The 24,158-nt window shown below is 38.1% G+C and overlaps 1 protein-coding gene across 4 annotated transcripts in view; it reads right to left on the bottom strand.

Moving 5' to 3' along the window:
* Positions 1–10,427: 10,427 nt before the first annotated feature.
* The window catches only part of agbl1 (AGBL carboxypeptidase 1), a 95,578-nt gene continuing 81,847 nt past the window's right edge, over positions 10,428–24,158 (bottom strand). The window contains exons 16-22 of one of the 4 annotated variants that reach the window (XM_085166752.1): positions 21,573–21,753; positions 19,941–20,070; positions 18,931–19,062; positions 18,694–18,756; positions 18,183–18,296; positions 15,970–16,124; positions 10,428–15,706 (exon numbers count right to left, since the gene is read on the bottom strand). In XM_085166752.1, coding sequence (XP_085022878.1) covers positions 15,421–15,706; positions 15,970–16,124; positions 18,183–18,296; positions 18,694–18,756; positions 18,931–19,062; positions 19,941–20,070; positions 21,573–21,753 — 1,061 coding nt within the window. In that variant the 3' untranslated portion in view covers positions 10,428–15,420. The remainder of the gene's footprint in view (positions 15,707–15,969; positions 16,125–18,182; positions 18,297–18,693; positions 18,757–18,930; positions 19,063–19,940; positions 20,071–21,572; positions 21,754–24,158) is intronic. The other 3 variants (XM_085166753.1, XM_085166750.1, XM_085166751.1) reach the window with 3 other exon arrangements.

Here is a 24,158-nt window from a genome sequence, read left to right as displayed (position 1 = left end):
TATCTAACAGTGTGAACAGATAGAACCAAGGTTTCAATATCACAGTAAGTCTCAAGCAGGGAACTTTCAAACATCTTCAAGCACCTTGCCTAGTGACTCCAAGAAGTTTGGGTACACTGAACTGTTATTTGTCACATAAGCATAGACAACAGTCTTGACCTTTTCCCCAAGCCAGGGGCGTGGAGAAGCAAATCTCTAATACACCAGGGAAAACAGATTCAGTTGTTGAATTGAGGTACAGATACAACTCTACCTAACCTTGTCATCTGCATCTCAGCAAGGGCAACTCCAGATTGGTCCAGCCCCTCTCCACCATCTGGTTCCAGAGCTCAACCTGTGCATTTAGACAAGCCCAACTTTATCTATATGTATCTAACTAGGGGTTGCCAGCTACATTTTACACCTTATTACTGTAGGGTCTTTACATTACAATAAGCACTTTGAGGTGACCATTGCTGTGATTTGGTGTGATTCAGCACTGGTCTTTTTGACAGCTGTGCCAACTGTGATAGCATTTATGTATTACAAGGGGGACACATTATATTATCATTTTAATTTTCATTGGGTTTTTTCTAGATTGTCAACCATGAAATTTGATCCTCAGAAGGGACATGAGCCAAGTCACACACAGACACAGCAAATCCATATCATTTGTTAACTGAACCGGTAATCCTTACCGCATAGCACACACCACACATAGGCTTGTACTGCTCTTTGCAACCTTTAAGTATAGAGTTGCATGGTAAATGCTTGCCTATCAGCCTCCACATGGTCTGGGGTGAATTTATCAGCAGTAATAAGGGAGTAGTCTTTTGGTGCCAATGAATTTTTAAAGGAGACATGATACAACTGACTGACCACATACTACAGACTGCTGCTCTCTTCTGAATGTTTTTAGACGCATATTTACTGCAGCTCATGAAAGCAGCTTGCTACTATAATAGTAGTGGGTTAGGTTGTGTTCTTGTATGTGTGTGTATTTTATTAAAAGAAATTACAAATTATATTAATTCTTGTGTTTAGATATAATTTTTACAATACAGGAAAGCAGAACTACATCATGCTATTGGACCTCGGTTTGATGTTTGCACAAGGACACATTTTAAAAAATTATTTTGGACTATTTTGGAAAAACAATTTGGTTTGAGATGTCAGTCAGTCTCTGTACTGACAGCAGAGTCACTCACCGTTCTGTTCTAGTGTCCAGAAAAGGTTACATAACAATGTGAACATATGCATTGTGTCTGTTGACAGAATAAACATTTCATTGACACTCTTCATGGACCCACATGAATACACCTTTACAAATCATCTTTGATCTGCTTCCAAACTACAGCGATTTCTATGTCTCCTTAAGGCCATGGGGCAGTAAGCTTTGATGTTTAATTGGACCCAGTTGAAAGCTATCATTTGTAGCCATCACATTGAGAATAAACAGCAGCATTAAAAGAATTAGCTCCCATTAAGATCTACTAAGTGTTACTACTCTGTCTGCTAAATTCCCAGATTATCAATTTATCAATTTTCTGCAGCATTAATCTCGTCTTAGAGTATTGAACTTTAATGTTGTATAGTTTTACATTCTTAATATATATACATATATATATATATGTATATATATTAGGGATGCACCGATACCGATACTGGTATCGGGTATCGGGACCGATACTGTAAAATGTGGTATCGGTTAACTCGTAAAAGTTAACCGATACCACGAACCGATACTAACTTATTTCATTAATCAGAGGGTGGATTGTCATTTTTGTTGTAGTTTTTTAGATTGGCCACTAGGGGGACATCCCGCACTAAACAGGCACAGGGTTAGACGAGTGAGACTGGCGGCTCCAGATAAAAAAAGAGAAACTGGAGGCTGCTGTAGCTAGGCTAAACAAAATGTCAGGAGTGTGGACCGGAACAGCCAACTTTAATTCGGGTTTTGGAAAAGCGATGAAAAATGTCAAGAGAAAATCCACGGACAGTTAAAATAACAGAGGCTCTGACTCATTTTATTGCTCTGGATGACCAGCCAATGCCGGTCGTGGAAAACATAGGATTGCACCGTCTTCTCAGCATACTCGAGCTGCGATATGAAATTCCCAGCCGCCCACACATCAGGGAGATAATGGTGCCAAAACTTTCTAAAGAGGTAAAGACAAGCAGTGTGTGCGATGTCAGTCCTTGGTTTAACAGCACAGTGGACTGATGATCCACGGGCAGATGGGGAGTTCGTTCGTCAATGCCAAATACTTTCGTTATTTTGTTTGTTTGTTTATAATATGGACACTCTGCAATAATTTAAAAGTTTATTTTATTCTCAAACCTAATTTGTATTTATTTTATTCCAAACAGAAGTGTTTATTTATTATTCTGAAAGCTCGAGACAGTGCCAATAGTTCAGTGATATTTTGTTAAATTACAATGTGGAGACTGCAATAATTTAAGAGAAGTGCTTATTTTTCACTTGAAATTTTTTTGTGGTCTTTTTATTAAGATATTATTTATTATCGGCAGAGAATAAAATAAAACCTGTCTTCCAATTCATTGCATTTGTGTGTGTGTGTGTGTGGTAGAAGTATCGGTTTTTGTACTCGGTATCGGCAAGTACTCAGATCCAAGTATCGGTATCGTATCGGTTTGAAAAAATTGGTATTGGTATCGTATATATATATATATATATATATATATATATATATATATATATATACAGTGTTGGGAAGGTTGCTTTTAAATTGTATTCCATTACAGAATACAGAATACATGCCCCAAAATGTATTCTGTAACGTATTCCGTTACGTTACTCAATGACAGTAACGTATTCTGAATACTGGATTACTTAATATATTATCATGCTTTTTACAACTACGTGAATGTACTATTGCTGTGTGATTTATTACTATTACTGAAGGTCCGTGGCTCCGAACCGTAGTAAAGGGACCTCTGACTAATACGGCGGGGTCCGTGTCGGCTCATAGCCGAAAAATAGCTTTACTTTGTTGTCTGGGTCAAGTTTTCTTGCGAGAGACAGAGAGAGGCGTTGAAAGGCTGCTCCAACGGAACTTATTGTTTTCGGAGGAAAACACGAACACAGTGTACAGTCGAGTCTTAATAGCTTACTTACAACTGGACTCGTCAGGCACTCTTCTTGGCTGCAGTGGTTATATACAAGCTATGCTTGTAGCATTCTACCTGTTAGCTTAGCACAACAACAACAACAAAAAGGGCTCTCTCACCCAGGAAACAGGAGAGAGAGAGAGAGAGAGAGAGAGTGTCGCCCTATAACCATGGCAACCCTAACGCTGCCGCCTGGAACAACAGAACGTAGCTGTCAAACAAAACCCAAACAGTCCTGACCCACCACAATATGAAACAGGAAAGTACCGCAGTGTAATCCATTTATTTCAACAAAGTAACTGTATTCTAAATACCACCTTTTTAAACGGTAACTGTAACGGAATACAGTTACTCATATTTTGTATTTTAAATACCTAACGGCGGTACATGTATTCCGTTACTCCCCAACACTGTATATATATATATATATATATATATATATATATATATATATATATATATATATATATATATATATTAGGGGTGCAACAATACTCGTATTGATATTGAACCGTTCGATACAGTGCTTTCGGTTCGGTGCGCATATGTATCGAACAATACAAAATTTTTAATTTGTTTTATCAACTTTTCTTCTGACGATGCTGTCTGTGTCGAGCGCTCAGTGGATCTGCGCTCGACAATGCAGCCTAGGCGGAGTAGTCGAACGCAGATTCACTGAGCGCAGGGCAAGCTAGCGAGACAGAAGTTAAGCTCTCATTGCAACATGGCAAATTGAACCTCCCCTACCCTCATTCAGATCTGGCGTTTGGAACTATTTTGGTTTTCGTGTGACGTATGACCCTGAAGGTAAAAAAAGTAAAACAGTATGTCGGATGTGCCAGCAATGTTCAATTGATGGGAACTAGTGCGTTAGCGCAGTTAGCTCGTTAACGTGTTGGCCGTCCAGCCCCATGCATGGGGCGATCGCGGTAGCTCGTTAACGGAGATTTGCCTTGTTGTGGCGTTAACGTCATTTCAATGAGATTAACACTGACAGTACTAGTGGGAACACAACGAATATGACTGCACATTTACTCTGACATCATCCTAGTGCAAAGACAAGTGGAAGCAGACAAAAACATAAAGCACGCATGCTACAAACTTTACCCGAGTCATTTAGACAGCCGTTAGCACATGATTCTCCTTATGGGGACCTGATATGTTTAATATGCTGCTGAGAATATAGCCCAGAAGAAGCGTATAGTATAGCTTTTATTTTGGAAAGAGCCATTTCTCTGTAATAAACTCTCTTTTCCAAAGATGAGTGATTTCTCCATCAGATAGATTTATTATTTTATTACTTTCTTGTTTCAGCAACATTAAATTTAAAAACTGTACTTTTGAGATAAAATATATATTTAGAATTTTAATAAATGACAAATTAAAAAGGCATGAACATTTTTTTTGTATCGAAAAAATATCGAACCGTGAATTTTGTGCATCGTTGCACCCCTAATATATATATATATATATATATATATATATATATATATATATAGAGAGAGAGAGAGAGAGAGAGAGAGAGATCTAGATAGATAGATAGATATCTATATAGATAGATAGATAGATATCTAGATAGATAGATAGATATCTAGATAGATAGATAGATAGATATCTAGATAGATATCTAGATAGATAGATATCTAGATAGATAGATATCTATCTATCTATCTATCCAGCCACGGTACACCCTGGATAGGTTGCCAGTCTAACATAGGGATAACACAGAGAGAGACACAACCATTCACAGTCACATCTATGGGCAATTTAGAATCACCAGTTAACCTAAGCAAACATGTCTTTAGGTTTTGGGAAGAAGCTGGAATACCCACAGAGAACCTACACAAACACGAGAAGATGCAAACTCCACACAAAAAAACTCTGGACCTTCTGGCTGTGAGGCAGCAGTGCTAACCACCATGCCACTGTACTGCCCCTATATGTAACATGCATAAAAATGTAAATACAATAAATATATAATTCTTTAAACGAGTAAGTGACCTGAACGAGAACTATTGGGGTATTTTTATTCACAAACTCATGAACCAATGTTAAAACTGGGATCTGAATGTTTAGAAAATTTAATCTAATGTCATGCATGAACTGAAAATCTTTTCAATTAGTTTCACTCTATTTAAGTCAAATATGTGTCTTTGTTTCTCACACTCACCCCATATTTGTATGCTCCTTCCATTTACTGCATTTATCGCTCCATCTCCTGCTCTGTCTTCTCTTTCTACTCTACATGTGTGTAAGTGTGTGTGTGCTTCTGAGTGCCTTGTCAGTATTTTAATCAAATTTTCTCTCTTTTATCACATCATCCCACGGGAGTCTCTTTGCCTGTGTGACACACAATCTGCCATTACTTAGACCACCTCTCCTGCACACACACACACACACACACACACACAAATCCAGCTTTCCAACATATTGCCTTTCTTGTTTTGTACTGTGCCGAGACATTTATCTCAAGATACGTCTGTGGGTCTGTGATCTAAGAGGGGTGCTGGTAAGATGTCAGATTTGATTTTGTTATTTGAGCTGATATTAACCAGAACTTCTTCATAATTGGGTCAGGCGTGTGGTAAACAGCCCTATATTGTTATTATTATAGATTAAAAATAGAAAAAAAAAAAAAGTGATGTAATAGCAAAAACGCTAATTAAACTTAGTAAATAGAACAGAGTGCCCTTTATAGTCATTGCACATGTACAATGAAATTTTGGGAGCTCCACATCAGCTGTGCAGGAGTGAAATATAAATAGAAAGACAGCAGGTATAAATAACAAACATGAAAAATATGTACAAAACAAGAAAAAGACAAACAATAGAAAAGGCACATTAAAGAACAGGTTGCAGAGTGCTTGGAGGTAGTGCAAGGGACTCAGTCTGAGTAGCGTCCATATGTGAGTGGTCTGAGTGATGAGGGTTACGAAGGTTGTCTCAGATTGGTGGGTGGGTGGCCCAGGGGTTGTGTGTGTGTGTGTGTGTGTGCGTGCGTGCGTGCGTGCGTGCGTGTGTGCAAGGGGTAACTTTTGTTGGCCCTAGTTTTCCTGAGACAGGAGCAGCTGGCAATGGAGGCCACCCCTGGTATGGGCAGCCAATGAATTTTTGGAATTTTGAATTTAATTACCCTCTTCACAGCCTTCCTGTTCAGCCTCTGCTGCACTTCATCTTTACCAGGGCATTGATGACCCACAACACCAATGTTGAGATTGGCAGCGAGTGGATGCCCAGAAACCTAAAGGTGGAGACTGATTCCACCCATTCTCCATTTATGATGAGGGCAGTGCTTTTGAGTCCATAATAAGTTCAGTAGGAGGGTTTGCATCAGGAATAGTGTCCAGTGTAAAAATCTCTTAAATCTATGCAGGGCTACTGTTGTAGTAAACCCTTGTGTGGGAGGGAGCAACCAAAAGTAGTTTACAACCAGTAGAATATAATGAACAAGTGCATTTAAGAATGAAAACTTTATCACTGAAATGATATTATAATATTGCAACTCCAGCAGACAGGTTAGAACCTTGCAATAGCCAAATAATGTTTCTGAAAACTTTGTGTCATTTAGGAAAGAGGAAGGGATTAAGACAGGCTCTAGGGTGGGGAAGAGTTACCAGATGACTGCTGAAGTGATGAGAGAAAGTGCCAAGAAGGTATTTGGTGTATCCTCTGGACAGAGGAAAGAGGATAAGGAGACGTGGTGATGGAATGAGGAAGTACAGGAAAGTATTCAAAGGAAGAGGTTGGCAAAGAAAATTGGGATACCCAGGAAGTATACGCTAGTAATTGAAGTTAAGATGTACAACAAAGAGAGATGTGGCAAAGGGTTATAGTGAGTTTGAGTGATTTTGAAAGGATGTGCAGCAGGTTAGGGTGATTGAGGGTAGAAATAGAAATGTGCTAAGAAGATAGAAGGACTACTCTGAGAAGCTCATGAAAGAAGAAAATAAGAGAGACGAGGATGCCTAGAAGTATATGGTTTGTGCCACAGCTGCTACATTATTTTTATTTTTTTATTTAATGTTTATTTAACCATAAATAAATAAAACTCTGCTTGCTCATAGGGGGTCATCTGATTGTTGGGGTTTCTGTCTAATATTGGAAGGTCTTTACCTAACAAGATTACGTCCTTTGGGGCGTCTGTTGTTGTGTTTTGGCACTATATAAATAAAATTGAATTCTAACCATTCAAACAGCATGCTGAAGTATCCTGGGGCATGATACTGTTCTCAAAGTTGCACCAGATGCATCTATCAAAGCTTGAGTGTGTGCATGTTAGGTTGAAAGCACTTAGCCATCAAAAGAAAATGCGTTGGAAATGGATGAATGAGGCTTCCAGTAAGAAAGCCCTGTGAATGCTCAAATTAAGTAAAAAAGCATTATATAAGTACCAGCACATTTACCAGTTAACTTTGAGGGACGGTATGAAGTATTGCACATACACATTGCATCTGTATATAATGAGTTTTGCCAAATTATGTTTTTTCATATTATGAAACATGAAAGAAAGCATATCAAGTTTGTGTTGTCTTGTGCATGATAAACATGTTAGATTATCGTACTGTAGTGAATTTATAGTAAAGCGCTGTGTTGGACATTCGAACACTGGCTGTGAGGCTCATGGTCAGTGTTTGGTTACATCAAGTGTTACAGAATAATTTGCATTTTAAGCTGATGACGCTTAATTATTTCACCGAATTCCACCTTTATACTAACTGTATTGGTCTAGTATAAAGTGTATAGGAAGTATACTGTTAGTGTAGGAAATGGAAATCAGCCAAGGTAGCTGTGACATGTCCTCCTGTTTCTTGCCTGTATGCAATAACATCCTGGAGTCTTCTCATCACCACGAGTTTCAGAGGAACATAGTGCAGATAGAAACCTGTAGAGTAATTCTCAGTCAGTGTCTCTGTCACTGGTATTAGGCAGTATTACATATACATGACTCACAACCCCCCTTGGCAATAGGTCTTACCGTAGTTAGAGGGGCTTTCAGACTGATAAATAATTTACTACTCAGAAATCATAGAACAGATTTCACTCCCCATGCTCCAGTTTCATATTTTGATATGTTAAAAACCTGATATAGTAGATGATGGTCCTCTGAGGAGCAGCCTCCTGTATCTCTTTCCTTACTCTCTATTGTTCTTCTGACTTGCTTTTTCCACCTCACACATTTTCCCTGCAGTCACACATTTTGGATGTATTTTCATTATAAATAATATAATATAATATAATATAATATAATATAATATAATATAATATAATATAATATAATATAATATAATATGAATAGCAGTACAGCGTATAATGTTTACTTGTCATTGAGTGAAGCTGTTGTTTTTACACATTATATAATAACTGATTTAAAAGACAAATGATCAGCTAATTTATTGTGATAATGTTTAAATTTAGCTTTATTACTGCAATGTTTTATTTTGTTTATGCATGCAACAACTAAGTTTGTTGGCTCTGCATGCTGAACTATATTTTAAAAAAATATTCCATTATTTAAGAAACGATGACTTCAGAGAACTGAAATTAAATTAAATAAAATTTAGCCAAAAAAAAACCCAGTTTCCAATGCCAGCGAACATACTGGTTAGTTATTATTTATGTGTAAATAATTACATTTTTTCAGCAAGTTAACAGAAATCCATTTATTTTTCCAAGAGTCAGACCTGTCTTCTACCATCTTACTGATCAATGGCAAAATCCAAAAATCCAAGAAGTATTAACCCAAAGTAACTAAAACGTGGCCTTTGTTAACAGTTTATCTGCTCCATGTTTACAGCACTGTGAAAAATTATTTTAAAAAGCATTCAGTATTTAGAATAGAATAGAATAGAATAGAATAGAATAGCCTTTATTGTCATTGTACAAAGTACAACGAAATTGGAGTGCCACTCCCTTGGTGCAAAAAGCAAAATAAATATAAATGTAAAATATAAAAAGTACAATAAAACAACTGTAGTGCTCAGACAATAAATAAGTACAATATATACAGGATAGCAGCATAATATAATGATAGTATGAATAGCAGCATAGTATAGTGACAATGGCAAGTATGGTTAAGCAGGTTTAATTGTTTTGTGCTTATTTACTACGGTGATAGCTCTGGGAAAGAAGCTATCCCTGAATCTGTTTGTCCTGGTTTTATGTGACCAGGTTATGTAAGTATGACTAAAATGCAAAAAAACAAAAAAAACAAAACATAAATAAATTAAAAAATAAAGAGGCCCAAATACTTTTTCAGAGCACTGCACCTTTGTCAGAAGCTGGTTTGTGAACTGAAAGGATCTTTAGGCTTTAAAGTTGAAGTTCTTTTTCTTGATACAAACATTTTTTCATGGCAAACAAAAATCTTGTCTCTTACTGAAAACTTGGAAGGACGGTGGTAGTGGAAGTAATGCATGCTGTGATTTGAGATCTATATATTCAGTGCATAAATTATGCATACAGCTTTAAATCATTACCATTGACCATAAGGCTTCAAATGGGTTAAAACAGGTTTAGTTTAGGCTGGATACAGGTTGCTTGAATGAATAAAGCTTGCAGTAAAAAGTGCTTAATGCAAAGTTAGAGTAAATAGTATTCACCAGTCCAGTCCATGTATTCATAATTATAACTTAGACATCAACAACAGCTCTGTGCAAAAATAAGAGCATTGAGGCAGAACATTAGTAGCTTAAAGGCATGAGGCTGCTTTGGGTTTCCTACTATTTGTTGTATAGGCTTACTCTTACAAACAGACACACTGCCAAACACTCTCTCACACACTACCTGTAACACTAGCTGTGTTGAATGGGCCTGTGGGATTGCAGAGTTAAATGACCAATTAACTGAGCCAATCAATACAGCTCCCACTTCACCAGCCTAATTAACTGTTATTGTATCAAGAGAGCTATTATAGCCCTGTGTATTGTTTATTGTGTTTCAGAGACAATCGTATCACGCTCTGTGATAACACATCTCCTCCTGTATACAATTGTAGCCATACAGTCAAGCCACACAGTAGCACATAATAATGTCACGCTATTAAGCTTTAATAAGGTATTAGCAAGTGCTTAAGACATCATTTATATGGCATTACCTCTCCTTAGTTTGTAATTTATAAATACCGACATGTTTATCCATCTGTTACTGTTACACAGTGTACTTAATATGCATAGTTAGAGAGCTGTTGCCTTGCACAAAAAATAGCCCCTTATTTTACAGTTAGGCTCACCTTAGTGCTTTATCTCTCTCTCTTTAAAAAAGAGTAGAAGTGTGTGTGCGTGTGTGTGTGTATGTGTGCGTGTATAGATAGAAACGTGTATTATACTATGCATGCTGCATTGTGGAGTTCCATGTGCTTGCCTATGCACACACACACACACACACACACACACACACACACACACACACACAGACATAGTGTAGACCAATAGAAAGATACTTAATTCAGAGCATTAATAATTAAAATGTCTGTCCAGCATTATTGATGTCTGTGGGTGCAAGATGATTCCCTGAACCACAGTCTCATGTGTATGTTCATCTGTATGCCTCCATTGTGCCTGTAAATGTATTTTCAGTGTTTGTGTCTTTTTTTGTCACAGTGATTGATCACTGTTAGAACATTGTTGGCAATAATAACACAAATTTTCACTAAATCTGCTTTCTGAAATAGGGTCCATGGGTTTGTCATTTAAATTGCACACTGTAAACCTTGTTTGCAGCCTGAAATCTTGTTTTTACATACAGTCCTCTTCAAAATGGATCTAAAAGTGGACCAAGATAAATTTCTATGTTCACATTGTGAGGTGAAAGATAGTGAAAGATAACCAAGTTCACTTGCTTTTTATTTATGCTCCAGTGGTTCCTCAGACCTATTTTTGTTCATGCTGTTGTTGTACTCTCACACTTCTGCTCTTTTAGATTTAGACATTAGAATTTCTCATTATTTTCAATCAGTCTGTTACCTGGGAAATTGATCAGCAAATTAATCCACTGTGATTTGGCGCTAAATAGATCAAATTGAATTGAACTCATATGAATTTTAAGCTTATAAAAACCTTCAGCTCAGCCTTAAGGTCAGAGGTCAAGTTTTCTGACAATCTCGTGAACGTGATAGTTCGAGAACAAAGCGACAGGATTTTCAAATTGATACCATTTGTGTATCTACTAAAAATCTTGAACGAGATCAAATTTCAGTGATCTTGAGCCTTTAAAGGCAGCGGCAAGAAAAAAAACATGAAAACATTTTTTCACTGTATTTTTTCCTCATTTGGGGCCACAGTAAATATAATCTTTATTCTTTTATTCAAACAACCCCATCGTTTTTTTAAACAGAGGTCTCTACCAAATGGTTGAGTCACCAATTTATGGTAAAACTCAGAATACATAACTAGATTAGAGACAATCAAATAAAATTCTTGTACTCTCTTAAATCTCCAATGCAAAAGTCATAAACCTTCCTAAAATGTTTATTAGTTCAACAAAATCAAGTGTCACAGCCAGTTTGGGGGCATTAAAATCCCTTTATTTCTGATGGTATTTTGCAAATCAAGGAACATGCGTTGGACATAGCACAATTGCAGCCTGTCACATTGAAATAGCAGATGTTTGTACTTGTGCTAACACACATCTGGTAGTTGTTTTGAGGGTCTTGGGATGTAAATACGATCGATATATTCAAACAGGGATGTATCTTGACTATGCCGGAGTCTTGAACATGTGTAAGAGCATGTCAGAAAGATCAGTACATCCTACAGTCCCGATCAATGGCAAAATATCATATTTTGGGAGTGAGACAAAACAGTTTTTTTAGCATGTAATTTATTGAAATCAATGCTTAAACTGAAACAGGCTGTTTTACAGCTGATCAAAAATTTAGGACCACATTGTCATTTTCTGTCACACTGTCATGATGTTTTGATGGCAGAGGCACAAAAACATTCCCTTTTTGAACGTGGTCAGGTTGTTGAACTGCATAAGCAGGGTCTCCTGCAGCACGCCATCGCTGCTGAGGTGGGACGCAGTGTGACAGTCATTTGAAATTTCTTAAATGTTCCTGAGGGTTATGGAACAAAACTGTCAAGTGGAAGACCCCAGAAAAATTCATCAGCACTGAGCCGGAGGATCCAATTGGCGGTCTGTCAAGACACTGGACGATCCTCAACCCAAATTAAGGCCGTTACTGGTGCTGACTGCAGTCCCATAACCGTCAGATGGCATCTGAGACTGAAGGGCTTCAAAAACAAAAAACGTCTTCAGCACCACATGACAAAGGAGTCTACCACAGCCCACTACTCTGGCTCATCACCTCCACTGATGCAACCAACCACAGAGTGGAGAGACATCCGCCCACATCGCTGTCAGCTCAACATCTTCTCCCCTATCCAGAAGAGTCGGGCTGATGGCTCCAATATCATGGAAAACCATAATCAGGACACAAGCCTCCTCTTTGCCCATCAAAAATACAGAACCTTTAGAAAAAAAAGTTGGCATCTTTTGCTCTTTGCACTGGCGATAGGGACAGTGGGCAATGAGATGTCCTGTCTCATGGCAGAAAAAGAATTCACAGCTGGGAGGAGGAATGGGATTTAGGTGTGATAAAAGCTTTTTCTACTTCTCCCACCTAACTTTGCCCATAACAAATAATTAAATTAAAAATCTCCCTGTAAACTTTTTGACCACTTCTGGCATTGCTGCTTATTCATCTCCTGCAAGCGCAGTTTTGACCACTTGTATTATGCATCAGCAATTTCAAACTTGAGCTCAAATGGATGGATATCAACTGATCTGGCTTCTTGTGGGTGATCCTCTTTTCACAATAAAATTCTAAAGTTCAAATAGTTTTGTCAAAGTGGAAAAGATCCCGTGTGATTTAAAGGTGCGAAATGACTGGAGGCAGTCAAAATGGAAATTCCACAGAGTTAAAAATAGCAGGAGTACTCACAGCAGTACAGCATGTACAGTATATACAGTACAATGTAAACAAAGAGACCTTGTATGTTCTTTCTATTTTACCTTGTTCTGACTTCCAAGTGTGAGCAATTAGAAATTATTTTGCTGCTATTGTTAATCATCATCATTACCATTGCATTAATGATACAGTTTACAGTATTGATATTGTATTCAGATGTTTAAACATATTGGTACCCGATTAGACTTTATTACAGGTGCAGTTATAACCACGTTAAACTGTTGAGTTGAATCTATAATCCTAAATGCTTTTGAATGCTTGTTATAATCTGAAATGTGTATGTGCTGGCCTTCTGTCTGGTGGAAAAGGTTACAAGTTGAAACTGAGTGCAGTTCATGCTGACAAACACACAGTAGACTTTATCTCATTTATAGGTGAGAGGTTAATCATGTTTGCTTGTAACTCTAAAATTGTCTCTGTAAAAGAGGAATAGTTTCTTGCTGTCTCTGCAAAAAGAGGAACAGTTTGGTTTTCCAGACAGAAAGTGAAAGTCAGAATGTTGACAGGAAACATCTGCTGTGGAGATGGAGACAATGTTATTTTAAACTGTATTAAGTCATTGTGGTTTTGAATCCTATGTATGAACTGTATCTGAGTGACGTCAAGGGGCGTCAGTAAATTTAAGCCCTGAAAGGTATAAAACACTTGCTTATGCTCTGTAAGTCGGGGATCGGCGCTGTCTGCGTACAGCGGGCGGTCTTCCCACGCGTGTCATTAAAATCATCGTTTGACTCCACCCGGCCGGATCAGTGTTGTTATTATGGAAGTAGATTACATCCTCTACCCCGCCTCAATATTTGAACCTAACACAAGCTTCTCATCTATAATCTTTGGAGTATTTTGGGATTTTGCCTTTCCCTAGCTTTGCTGAAGTTATTTGCTTGTTTGCTTTTACTTGGATGTCTACTTTTGGATTTAAGATTTGAATTTGGGGTTTTATTGTGTTCCCTGTGTGCTCTGAGTTTGGATCCTCCATCCATGGAATCCCCAAACTGTATAAATGTATAAACTATATCATTTATCGTACATTTGCACAAATTTAGGCTAAAAGGCTAACCTGCTGGGTAAAAAAACCTCATGTACTTTCAGACATTTTAGATTCCATCAGCATAGGCTTGTTTAAGCAAAAAATGTTGAGAAAAAATTCTTTCTGGAAAATGTTAACATTTATAATTTCATACATGACACTTGAGAGCAGCATTGTGCCCTTGTGGATTACAAAACAAACTACACCTGCTGTAAAGGCAGCGTAGTTGCAGTTCTGTGATAATATTACAGTCAATATTAATGTTCTTCTGAATAAATGGACCATCAGTCATCAGAGTTTCTTTAACCTTTTATGAGATTTGTTTGTAATGAAACTTGAAAAGATAAAACACGGAGTTGTGTACAGGATGTGTTCTTGGCAGGATATTAATTGTAAAGTAAATCGCTGATATTTACTCAGAAGCCAAATACCACCCCTTGCCTTACAGTTTACACATTTTAAGTCTATAACATACAGCATAATATTTGAACTTGACATTTTGGTGAGAACATTTTGGGAAACATGCTGAATTCTTTCTTCCAAGCAGGTTAAACCTATTCACCTGTTTTTGTTTTTTCTGCAAAGGTACAGAAGAGGAAAGATAAGTACCAGTCCCCAGTATTTCATGTAATTAATACAACTAAGTTGATTTAAAAGTTTTACACAGCAACAATCAAGTTTGTTTCAGTTTGCTAATTACCTACTGATAATCAAAGTAGTGCCTACTGTTGTACAGACAGAAAAAAGCCAGTCACAATAAGATGCTGGAACACTAAACCAAGAATTTATCTGATGTTGTAGATATTAACTAAAAGGGCTAACACGAAATTATTTTCACCCAATGACAAAGACAGACAAAATGCAGATCACTGTTATAGCATGCATTTTTGTTCACTGGTGATGTTATCAGTATCATTAAGACTATGCTGATGACCTTTTACATACAAAAATATTCAATAAGAACTGATTTTAATCCATCACTCATTGAAACTATTGTCATTTCTTCTCATAACTGGTGGAGTTATGAGATTCCTTTCCTGAAAATTTAGGTCTAAGTAAAATAGCGAGTCTTTAAGTCATGGCTGTACTTGCCTATACATGTTTATGTTAAAGTCTGTTATGAAGTATTGATCACATGCATATTTTCAGTCTTTAGTAATACATTCTAGTTAAGCTGGTTTTGAATTACAATTATTTTCATCCAGAACAGTCTGCTGTGTTTAAAGGACTACAGCTCATATTAGCTGATGCTCTCTTACTATTGTTAAGAAAGTAAATTATAAAAAAAAAAAAAACCCTTTTAACTTGTGATTTTTCATTTTGCAATGCTCAAACCATTACGCAAGTCTCTTCTCTCACTAGGTGTATCGACGGATGGCTGCCAGGTTTGTGGAGGAAACAGGTGGTTCTTTATGCTTGACTGCTGAGACTGACTGATGCTGTCTTGCTGATGTTTTTGAGCACTGTGCTCTTTGTCATCCTCATCAACATGGGCCATGTTACTGTCAATGTCTGAATCCAAATCACTGCCTTTAAGTGTGGGACAGCCACCAGAGTACTCGATCTCCTCAGCACACGGAGGCTCATCGTCTTCAAAACAGCTGCATGAAAGAAGAAAGAATTGCCATGTTAAGTCTTGTTCACCAAAAACAACAACGTAAGTTTTATGTAAAACACACTGTGTAAACACACAGCTTGCTTGCTTGCAGCAGTGGCATCAGGTGTGTTTTGCATCAGCAGCTGTTCATCACCTCTTGCCATAAATACCTGAATTCCACTCGAACTGCCCTGGTTTAAGTACTGTCCTCCCTGCTGCCACAGGGAAAACCCACATGTGATAAGCCGCCCTAGAACGGTAGCTTACTTGTGAGACTTGTGGTCCAGCATGTTGTGGTCCAGGTCAATATGGTTGATGAGTTTCCTGCTGTATAGAATCATTGTGTCTTTGGTTACAGACAACACACTGTGGCAGAACTTCATCCCCATTTCCTGGTGCTCCTGGGTTCCTGTCTGCAGCCCCTGTAACAACACACACAGACACGCTCCCCTCCTGAGCCAAGTTAAGTATATTATACATCCTGAAAATTTGTGCACACTGCCCAATGAGAGACATTTGTTAGGAACACGCTACTGGATTTTTTTACAAACCCAATCCAAATAAAAGCTACGATGCTGTGTAAAATGAAAGCAAAAACAGATCTGCAAATCTCATAAAAGCATATTTTATTCACAATAGAGCATAGAGAATATTGTAAATGCTTAAACTGAGACATTTTACTATTTAATTAAAAATACTAATCTTTTTTTTTTTTTAATTTGATGGACCAACATGACTCAAAAGTGCCCTTTTGGGGCACAGCAGGAGGGAAATTTTACATCAAATTGGAACAACTGACAAGATGTCAGTAACGTAATAGGGCATAAAAAGAGCATCTTAGTCAGGCAAAGATTCTCTGAAGCAAAGCTTATGCAAAAGTTCAATAAGGAAGATCTGTAATCACTCATCTCCCTGCTATCCTGGGTTTTCAGCTACTAGCTATTCTTTACTTTACATTCGTTTTATCATGCTGCCAAACTCAATTCTTACATCACTGCTCTAGCCCAGTCATGTTTTGCCCAACTTTTCCAAGCAAATCAGCTTCGTCTATGCACAAACTTTAATCTCAGTGCTCTTCTGTGGATGTGTGGGGTGGGTGCTGTCCCATCACTGGTGGGATTCTGTTCTGCTATGATGGGTCATTTAAGTCTAATCACCAAATAGTTTAAGAGAACTGTACAACTTGCATATCTGGAAAGGCTCCAGAAGATTAGCAACAGATGCTTTTTCGGGGAAGTCCTTGCATGACTCAGCAAGACAATGCTAAACCTCATACTGTGACAACAGCATTGCTCACTAACAGCAGATGACCTGAACTAGCCTGCCTGCAGTCCAGACTGGCTTTATCCATTTCAAAACATTTTAAGCATCATTTAATAAAAAAAAAAAAAAATCATCTCTCAGACAAGAATGGGGCTTTCAAAAGTCCAGCAGCTGCTCTCCTCAGTTTATAGACGTTTATGGCCTGTTGTTAAAAGAAGACATCATGCTATCCGGTGCTAAACATCTCAATCTTTGGGAAATGACCATATTTATGAAATTTACATATCATTACATTCTGTTTTGATTTAGATTTATAAGTGCATAGGCTAAATGGTCCAGCTCAAAAGGAACTTGTGTTCAAAAAAACAAAAACATCAAGAACAAAACAAAATGCATACAAGTGTGAACCAATGACAGTTCTCCCATAAAGACCTGTCAATTAATATGTGCATCCAGCCTTTACATTATTGCTATCTTGCGGCCGCAGTCAGCTATTGTCCCTGAAAACTTATTGCAATCTCATAACAAAGTCTAGTTCTCTCTCTCTCTCTGAGGGTGTGTCCATTACCCATTAACAATTACTGGAGCTGGGCAAGCTGAGAGATCAGCAGCTTGTTTCTAGTGGTTTGCACAGACGCATTGTGAATAAACCCTTGGTCTGTGTTGGTAAACTGAGAGGAAAGCAGCGTGCGAAGGAAAGTGCCACTGGTTATCTTTGGCTGCTCTGAGATTTGTTACGACCTGGGCTTTATAGAGAAATACACATAGCATTAGCAAGTAGATGAGATTCAGTGAGTCAGCATTGCAACAGATTTTCCTTCTGCTAACCACCCTTGTTCAACATGTATCATGTAGAGAAGATGGTGTTTGGTGGTGTGACAATAAAAAAGAGGGGCTAGCAGTTCAGACCGTGTCTGGTCTAATAAATCAGGCAAGTTGAGCAGAGACACAAAGTATTCTGTGCAGGCTGACGGCGAAACACTTTACCCACTGAGGTATTATTGGCACAGCATGGTCAGGATCTCCTTATCAACACCAATCCTGCCACTCTGGAGCTCTACAGAGCTACAGGTGTAAAACTGCTTTAAACTGGTCACATAGTTACTCCCTGTACACATGGCACAAAATGAATGGTAAAAAGTGCCAAAGTGCACAGTAGCATTAAGTAATTCTATTAGAGTACCCTAATTCACCCAATCTCTCTCTCACACACACACCTTGTATATTCCCTGGTTGCAGCCATTGTAAGTATTCTCCAAAGTATAACTTCTCAGAACTCCCATTTCCCTCCAGACAACCACTCTGGCTGTAGCAGAGCGAGACTTCTCTACCTGACAGGTTAAAATCAGAATTAAGGGTAGGTAAGAGAATATGGCCCATATAATAAGAAAAAAAATGAATGTAACTATTCACACATTAACAAATATAAACACTACATGACAATAACAGTGATAGTGGTGTTGATGAGGTATGATACATGAAGATGGCTGAGATAATGCTTTATTTAACCTGCTGTTCCAGGCAGAGATATTTATTTTATACAACTGACTGTGTTAATAATAAAGAAGTTAACAGTGACAACAAGTACAACTTTGTTTACAATACTGAGAAGGATAACAATATGAATTAATTAGTAGTTGTATTTAGTTGTACTGACAACTACGCTGTGGATTTATTATATGCAGTGATTTTCAAAATGAGAATTATTATTAGTATTGTAACTTTTACCAAAAAGTTGCAGCTGTTGAAAGAAAAGGTCGGTGCGATACGATCCAAGGTCTTTGGAATGGTCTAGAAAAGCGATGAGAATGATAAAGACAGCGAGAGAGAGAGAGAGAGGAACAAAACATTTTATCTGGTTTCTCTGGTTTCAGAATTTGAAATACTGCTGCTGGTGAACGGGTAGAACAAAAACAGAAACCCCTATGGCCTGCTTAGGGGTTTCTCTGTGTGTGCTTTTCTTACCCTGTATCCAGGATCCTCTTTCAATCCTACAGTGTCAACTGCAGAGCCAGACTGCCAGAGAGTCTCTTTAATGCTGCAGCCATACAGGAACACATTCTTTTTTCGAGAGTGGCCATGGTAGTCACAGAAAACCTAGTAAATATGAAGCAAGAAAGCGCTTATGCATTTGGACAATAAAATATTTTGATTTGTGATTTTGCCTCTGAAACCAAACAGTGCATTTTAAATCAAACAATTAATGTGTGATTAAAGTACAGACTTGTGGTTTTAATTTAACGGGTTCAACTAAAGTGTTCACTGTTTAGATATTACAGCCATTTTTATATAGAGGCTCTAAAGCAATTTAATTTCATGACTTCATGTTTAGGTGAGGTCTGTTTGCTAATTATTACATAATAAATTAAGCAGATGACAGATCTGGAGCTGAAATTGATTCCAAGTGTCAGTTTGGCTTGTGGTAGCTTGAAGTGTAAACAAAAAGAGACCCGAGTGGAATTAATGAGTTTCCAACTTGTGGTCTTTATTATCAACAACCCTCTAAAAGTAACTGGCCCAGGTATTTGGAATAATCCAAGTCTGGGGTTAGCATAACCAAATGAAAAACAAAATATCCACATAAACCAACATCAAACCAAAATAAAAAGAAGAAGTAAACAAGCAAGCTTTGATAAGCTCTTCATAAGATTTCCTGTTCTTTGTTTTTTTTTTTAACACATGCTCCAAAGCCTTGCTATGGCATCACTACCTAATACTTAAACGACAAATTCAGAATTTACAAGACAAGAACTGAAAGGCTGCGAATACTTATACACATTTCTTTTTGTATGGTACATTTTACAACGCATTTTTGATTTGAATTTTTAATAAAGCTGTGAATAATTTTTGGATGTAATGTATGTAGATTAACTAATGTGTGAAAGTGTGTCAAACATGCAGGACAGATATTTAGCAAAACCAAAGAGCTTAACATTTCAAAAAGAAAACATTACATAACAGCATGTGTATCTCACCACTGGAGTCCGTCCTATAATGTTGAGGTAGTAGAGAAAGCCTTTGGTGTGGTAGATGGTTGGACTCAGAAGAGGGTCTGGTTTACTCCACTGACGATTCAGATCTTTGCTGTTCAGGTCACAGCGATTTCTGAGGAGACAGACAACAAAAAAAAAACAAATACTTGCATTTGTGAGGGGTAAATCTGTGATATATACCAAATACTGTAACGTTACTTGTTGTTTGGCTGAATAATAGTGTCCTTCAGTAGCAAAGTACTGTTTGCTGTTGAGAGGTGGGACAGAGAGAGATAGATGTTATGAAGTGCTATAATTGAGTTTATCTAGAGTTGTTTGAAAAAGTGTTTGCCCCTTTCCTGATTTCCTATTTTTAACTCATTTAAATATTAGACAAAGATAACACAAGTAAACACAAAATGAAGTTTCTAAATAAAGATTTTTATGATGGTAAGACAATTAGTCTTAAAGGTACACCCTGTTTATGTATCTTTAGTAAACCATACAGACTTGGTGTATCTTCCCTTGGGTATAGCCTGTGGTATGAGGTTCTGTCAGTATTATTTTCTTGTTCTGACTGCTTCAGACAATCTATCACCCTCTTCCTGTAACCACTTCCTGGGTCTCGTTTCAAGTATTTTTTTCACTGAACAGTGACAAAATGTTCTAATGACAGTCTTTCTGGTTCAGCAAAACCATATATCTGTATGATCAAGACATTAAGACGCTCTGCCAGGCTTCTTGGGAAACTCAGGAAACTGTTGGGTTACTTTGCAGTTTGCTTTGGATCATTATTCATCTGCACTGTGAAGCTTTGTCCCATCAGTGTTGCAGCATTAGTCTGAATGTGAGCAGAGTGCAGTCCTGTAGACTCTTTATCCTGCTGCTTCTATCAGCAGTCAATGAACACCAGTGCTGAGGCTGACGGGCGACCATACATACCCATCCCATAACATTGCTTTCACCATGTTTGACAGAATGTGATGTTTTAGATTATTAACTGTTTCTCTCCTCCTCCTTACTTTCTGGCACAAGTTCATCTGGGCTTCTGCTGTTCAGAAGGTTTTTTTTTTTTGTATTTACTTTCATAAATGCATCCCTTGATTGCAGACTTCGTAGGCTGACTGTGATTTGGTTAAGTAAAGACGTTATTATTTCTGATAGATTTTTTTTTTTACCTCCTTCACTCCTTGCTTCATTTCTTTGGTCCTCATTTTGAAATGTGTTTTGAGTCTCTGAAAATTAAAGTTTTTGTATAGAAATTGATATATTTCTTGAACAGTTAATGCCATATTTTTCTATAATCCTTTGAATTAAAGCTGAAAGTGTGTACTTTCCAATTGCATCAGAACTGTTTGTACACCACCACAGTGGATTTCAGAGGTAAAATTATGAGAATGTTCAAACTGTCAGTAACTCATAAAGCACAAAAATGACAAAAATTATATCAACAGTGAATGTTATTGTAATATTGTAGGAGTTACATTAGCATATGCTACCTGCAGCATTTCATTATTAAGAAGCCTAGTGTAAGTGCAGCCAAGGGCATTGTTTCCTTACATGTTTCAAGTAAAGTAAAAGTGTATATTATATAATCTTTTAACCATTCCAACAATGTTCCTGCTCCTCACTCACGTGCCATTGATGACTCCATCTGGGTTGAGCATGGGGATGACCTTAAAGACAAAGGCCTCCCTGAGACTCTGGGCCACCAGGTCATTGCTGCACAGAAACTCCAAAGTGCCCTTCATCACCCAGCTGGCATTGGACTCACCAGGATGCACACGGCTGGTCAGTACAATATAGGGGCGATTACCTAGGAAAATTATTATCACACGATCATCAGTTTGCCTAATGATATACCATATTGAACAAGGAAGTTCGTTTCTAGACATCAAGCATCTTCCCCTGGGTGTAGCCTGTATGAGGTCTGGCCAATAGCATTGTCTTGTTCTTTCTGCTTCTGGCAATCTACCACCCTCTTTCTGTAACCACTTACTGGGTCTCATTTCAAGCATTTTTATAAAGTACAACGTATTAAAGCAGATTAGAAAAATGCTATGTAACAAGGCATGTTAATGGCTCACAACTAAAACCAACTAATGTCTATCAGGATAACATAGTTATCCAGATCAGATTTTTAATTTAACAAAATCTTTAGCTTTAGTCAAAGATGGTGAGACCCAGAAGCCGATTACAACTGCTGTGGAACAGTCATAATTAACATACAGTTAACAAGCTGAGTGTCTGTGACTTTAATGTGAAAGATCTACAAAGAGTAAGCAAACAGATCGGTGAACTAAACAGTACAACTGGTGCTTCTAGTTTGCTTTTCTCTAAAGTACTCAAAGTATTTTTTTTTCCTCCGAGAAGGAATTAGAGTCTGGAGGTGAGAGTAAGGGCTATAACTGGTAAAGTGAGAAAGGTGGCTGATATGATGGAGTAAAGGTGGAGTCCAACTGTTGGTTGGAAGACAGGAAGAGAAATGGAGTAGTGGTAGGGGTGGGTTTTGATTATTGATTTTCTGATTAAAATCGATTCTAGCTTGAATTACGCAATATCGATTCATTAAAATCCTGAATCGCTTTTTAAATATAAATGTGTTTTGCCCAAAATACCAGAATCTCAGGTTAAACCTCACAAAATTTCGACAACCACCAAACAGCTAAAACAGTAAATGAGAGCAGGTACACGGATTCTGCACAAAAACATAAACACAAAGCGCTGACCCGCCGCATCAGGATCAGTGAGGTGTCGACTTTCTCACCCGACGGCACGGACACGGACACACCATCAGGGCTGAAAGCTGACAGCTCACAGATGTTATTAAAATTGAGGGAGGATATGTGACATGAGACAACGGATGGCAGCACAGCACACCCAGCAAAGCCACGTCAATGGCCCTACCAACTGTGGCCTATGCTACATTAATGCTGCAGGGTGATGAAGAGCAGACCTGTGTCAACTGCAACCCAGGGCAATGCCGCACCATAAGTCAGCACCCATCATCACCACCACAAAGGCTAGTCCACCCGGACTGGACATCCAGATGTGGGCCAACCCACCCCATGTGGTGGAACAACCAAGAACCAACCAGAATGGGCATTCCTGGGAACTAGGGCCCCAGTCCCCAGACCTGGACCTGCCCCACATCTCAAGACTGCAAGACAGCACCTGCACCCACCCCAGCCACCCACCTTCACCAGCAATCAAGGCAGACACACCAATGCCCCAAAACACCAACCGACCCCCGCAGGAGACTGTCAGACTTCCACTGACCCCGTGTCCACCACCAGCCACGTGCAAGACACACAGGGAGATGTGACTAAAGTCGACCAACGCCAACTAAGCACTGGAATTGATCAGAGAGATCAGAGAGAATTCAGAGAATAATTTCATCCAATTAAATTTTTAAAGAGGCATGCATTTTCTACAAACTAATGTGATCTAGAAGTACATTTCTACATTGAGTAATACAGTTTTTTTTAAATTAATGAAGATAATTAATGTTGCCCAACTGTAGTGTAGTGGTGGAGGTGTTCTGAAATTTACGAATTTACAATTTAGGGGCAGAAATGTCAATTTACTCCAGTTAGCAGAGTAGTCTGATATGAATGTGATTTTAGCAGTGAGTCTGATTGTCTTCAGAAGAGAGGTTTGTGTTTCCAAGGAAAGTAATGTATCATCAGCATATAGGCTTATCTTAGATCATCTTAAGATCATTTGTCCTGAGAGACACATTTGGAGAGCTGTATAGTGTTTTGATCCAATTTATACGGTGGCCCTGAGAGGCCAAACGCACTGCAACTTAAGAAAACACCAGCAATAAGAAAAATGCTGCAAAAGCACACAAAACACAACGGAAATAGGAAAAATGAAAATGGAAATAGGAAAAAACAGATTTCTAAAAGCACAAGGGAAGTGTTTCTGGGGAGACAATAACCCGACGGACCAGTTGCAGGAACCAAAACATGCTCGGTAAGTGTGTAAGTGTCTCAGGATTCATATAATACTGATGACGGATTTTTTGGCTAATAGTTAGGCTAACACACTTACCTCTCATCTTTTCTTACCTCACATCTTTTCTTTCCTATTTCCATTTTCAATTTTCCTATTTCCGTTGTGTTTTGTGTGCTTTTGCAGCATTTTTCTTATTGCTGGTGCTTTCTTAAGTTAACCCGTCACTCATTGTGGATATGGGTCGTATGTGCCAAGGAATTG

The sequence above is a fragment of the Neolamprologus multifasciatus genome, chromosome 7 (genome assembly GCF_963576455.1).
Source record: "Neolamprologus multifasciatus chromosome 7, fNeoMul1.2, whole genome shotgun sequence".
Lineage (NCBI taxonomy): Eukaryota > Metazoa > Chordata > Actinopteri > Cichliformes > Cichlidae > Neolamprologus > Neolamprologus multifasciatus.
The sequence above is the reverse complement of the archived record's forward strand: the minus strand, read 5'-3'. Positions and strand labels throughout refer to the sequence as shown.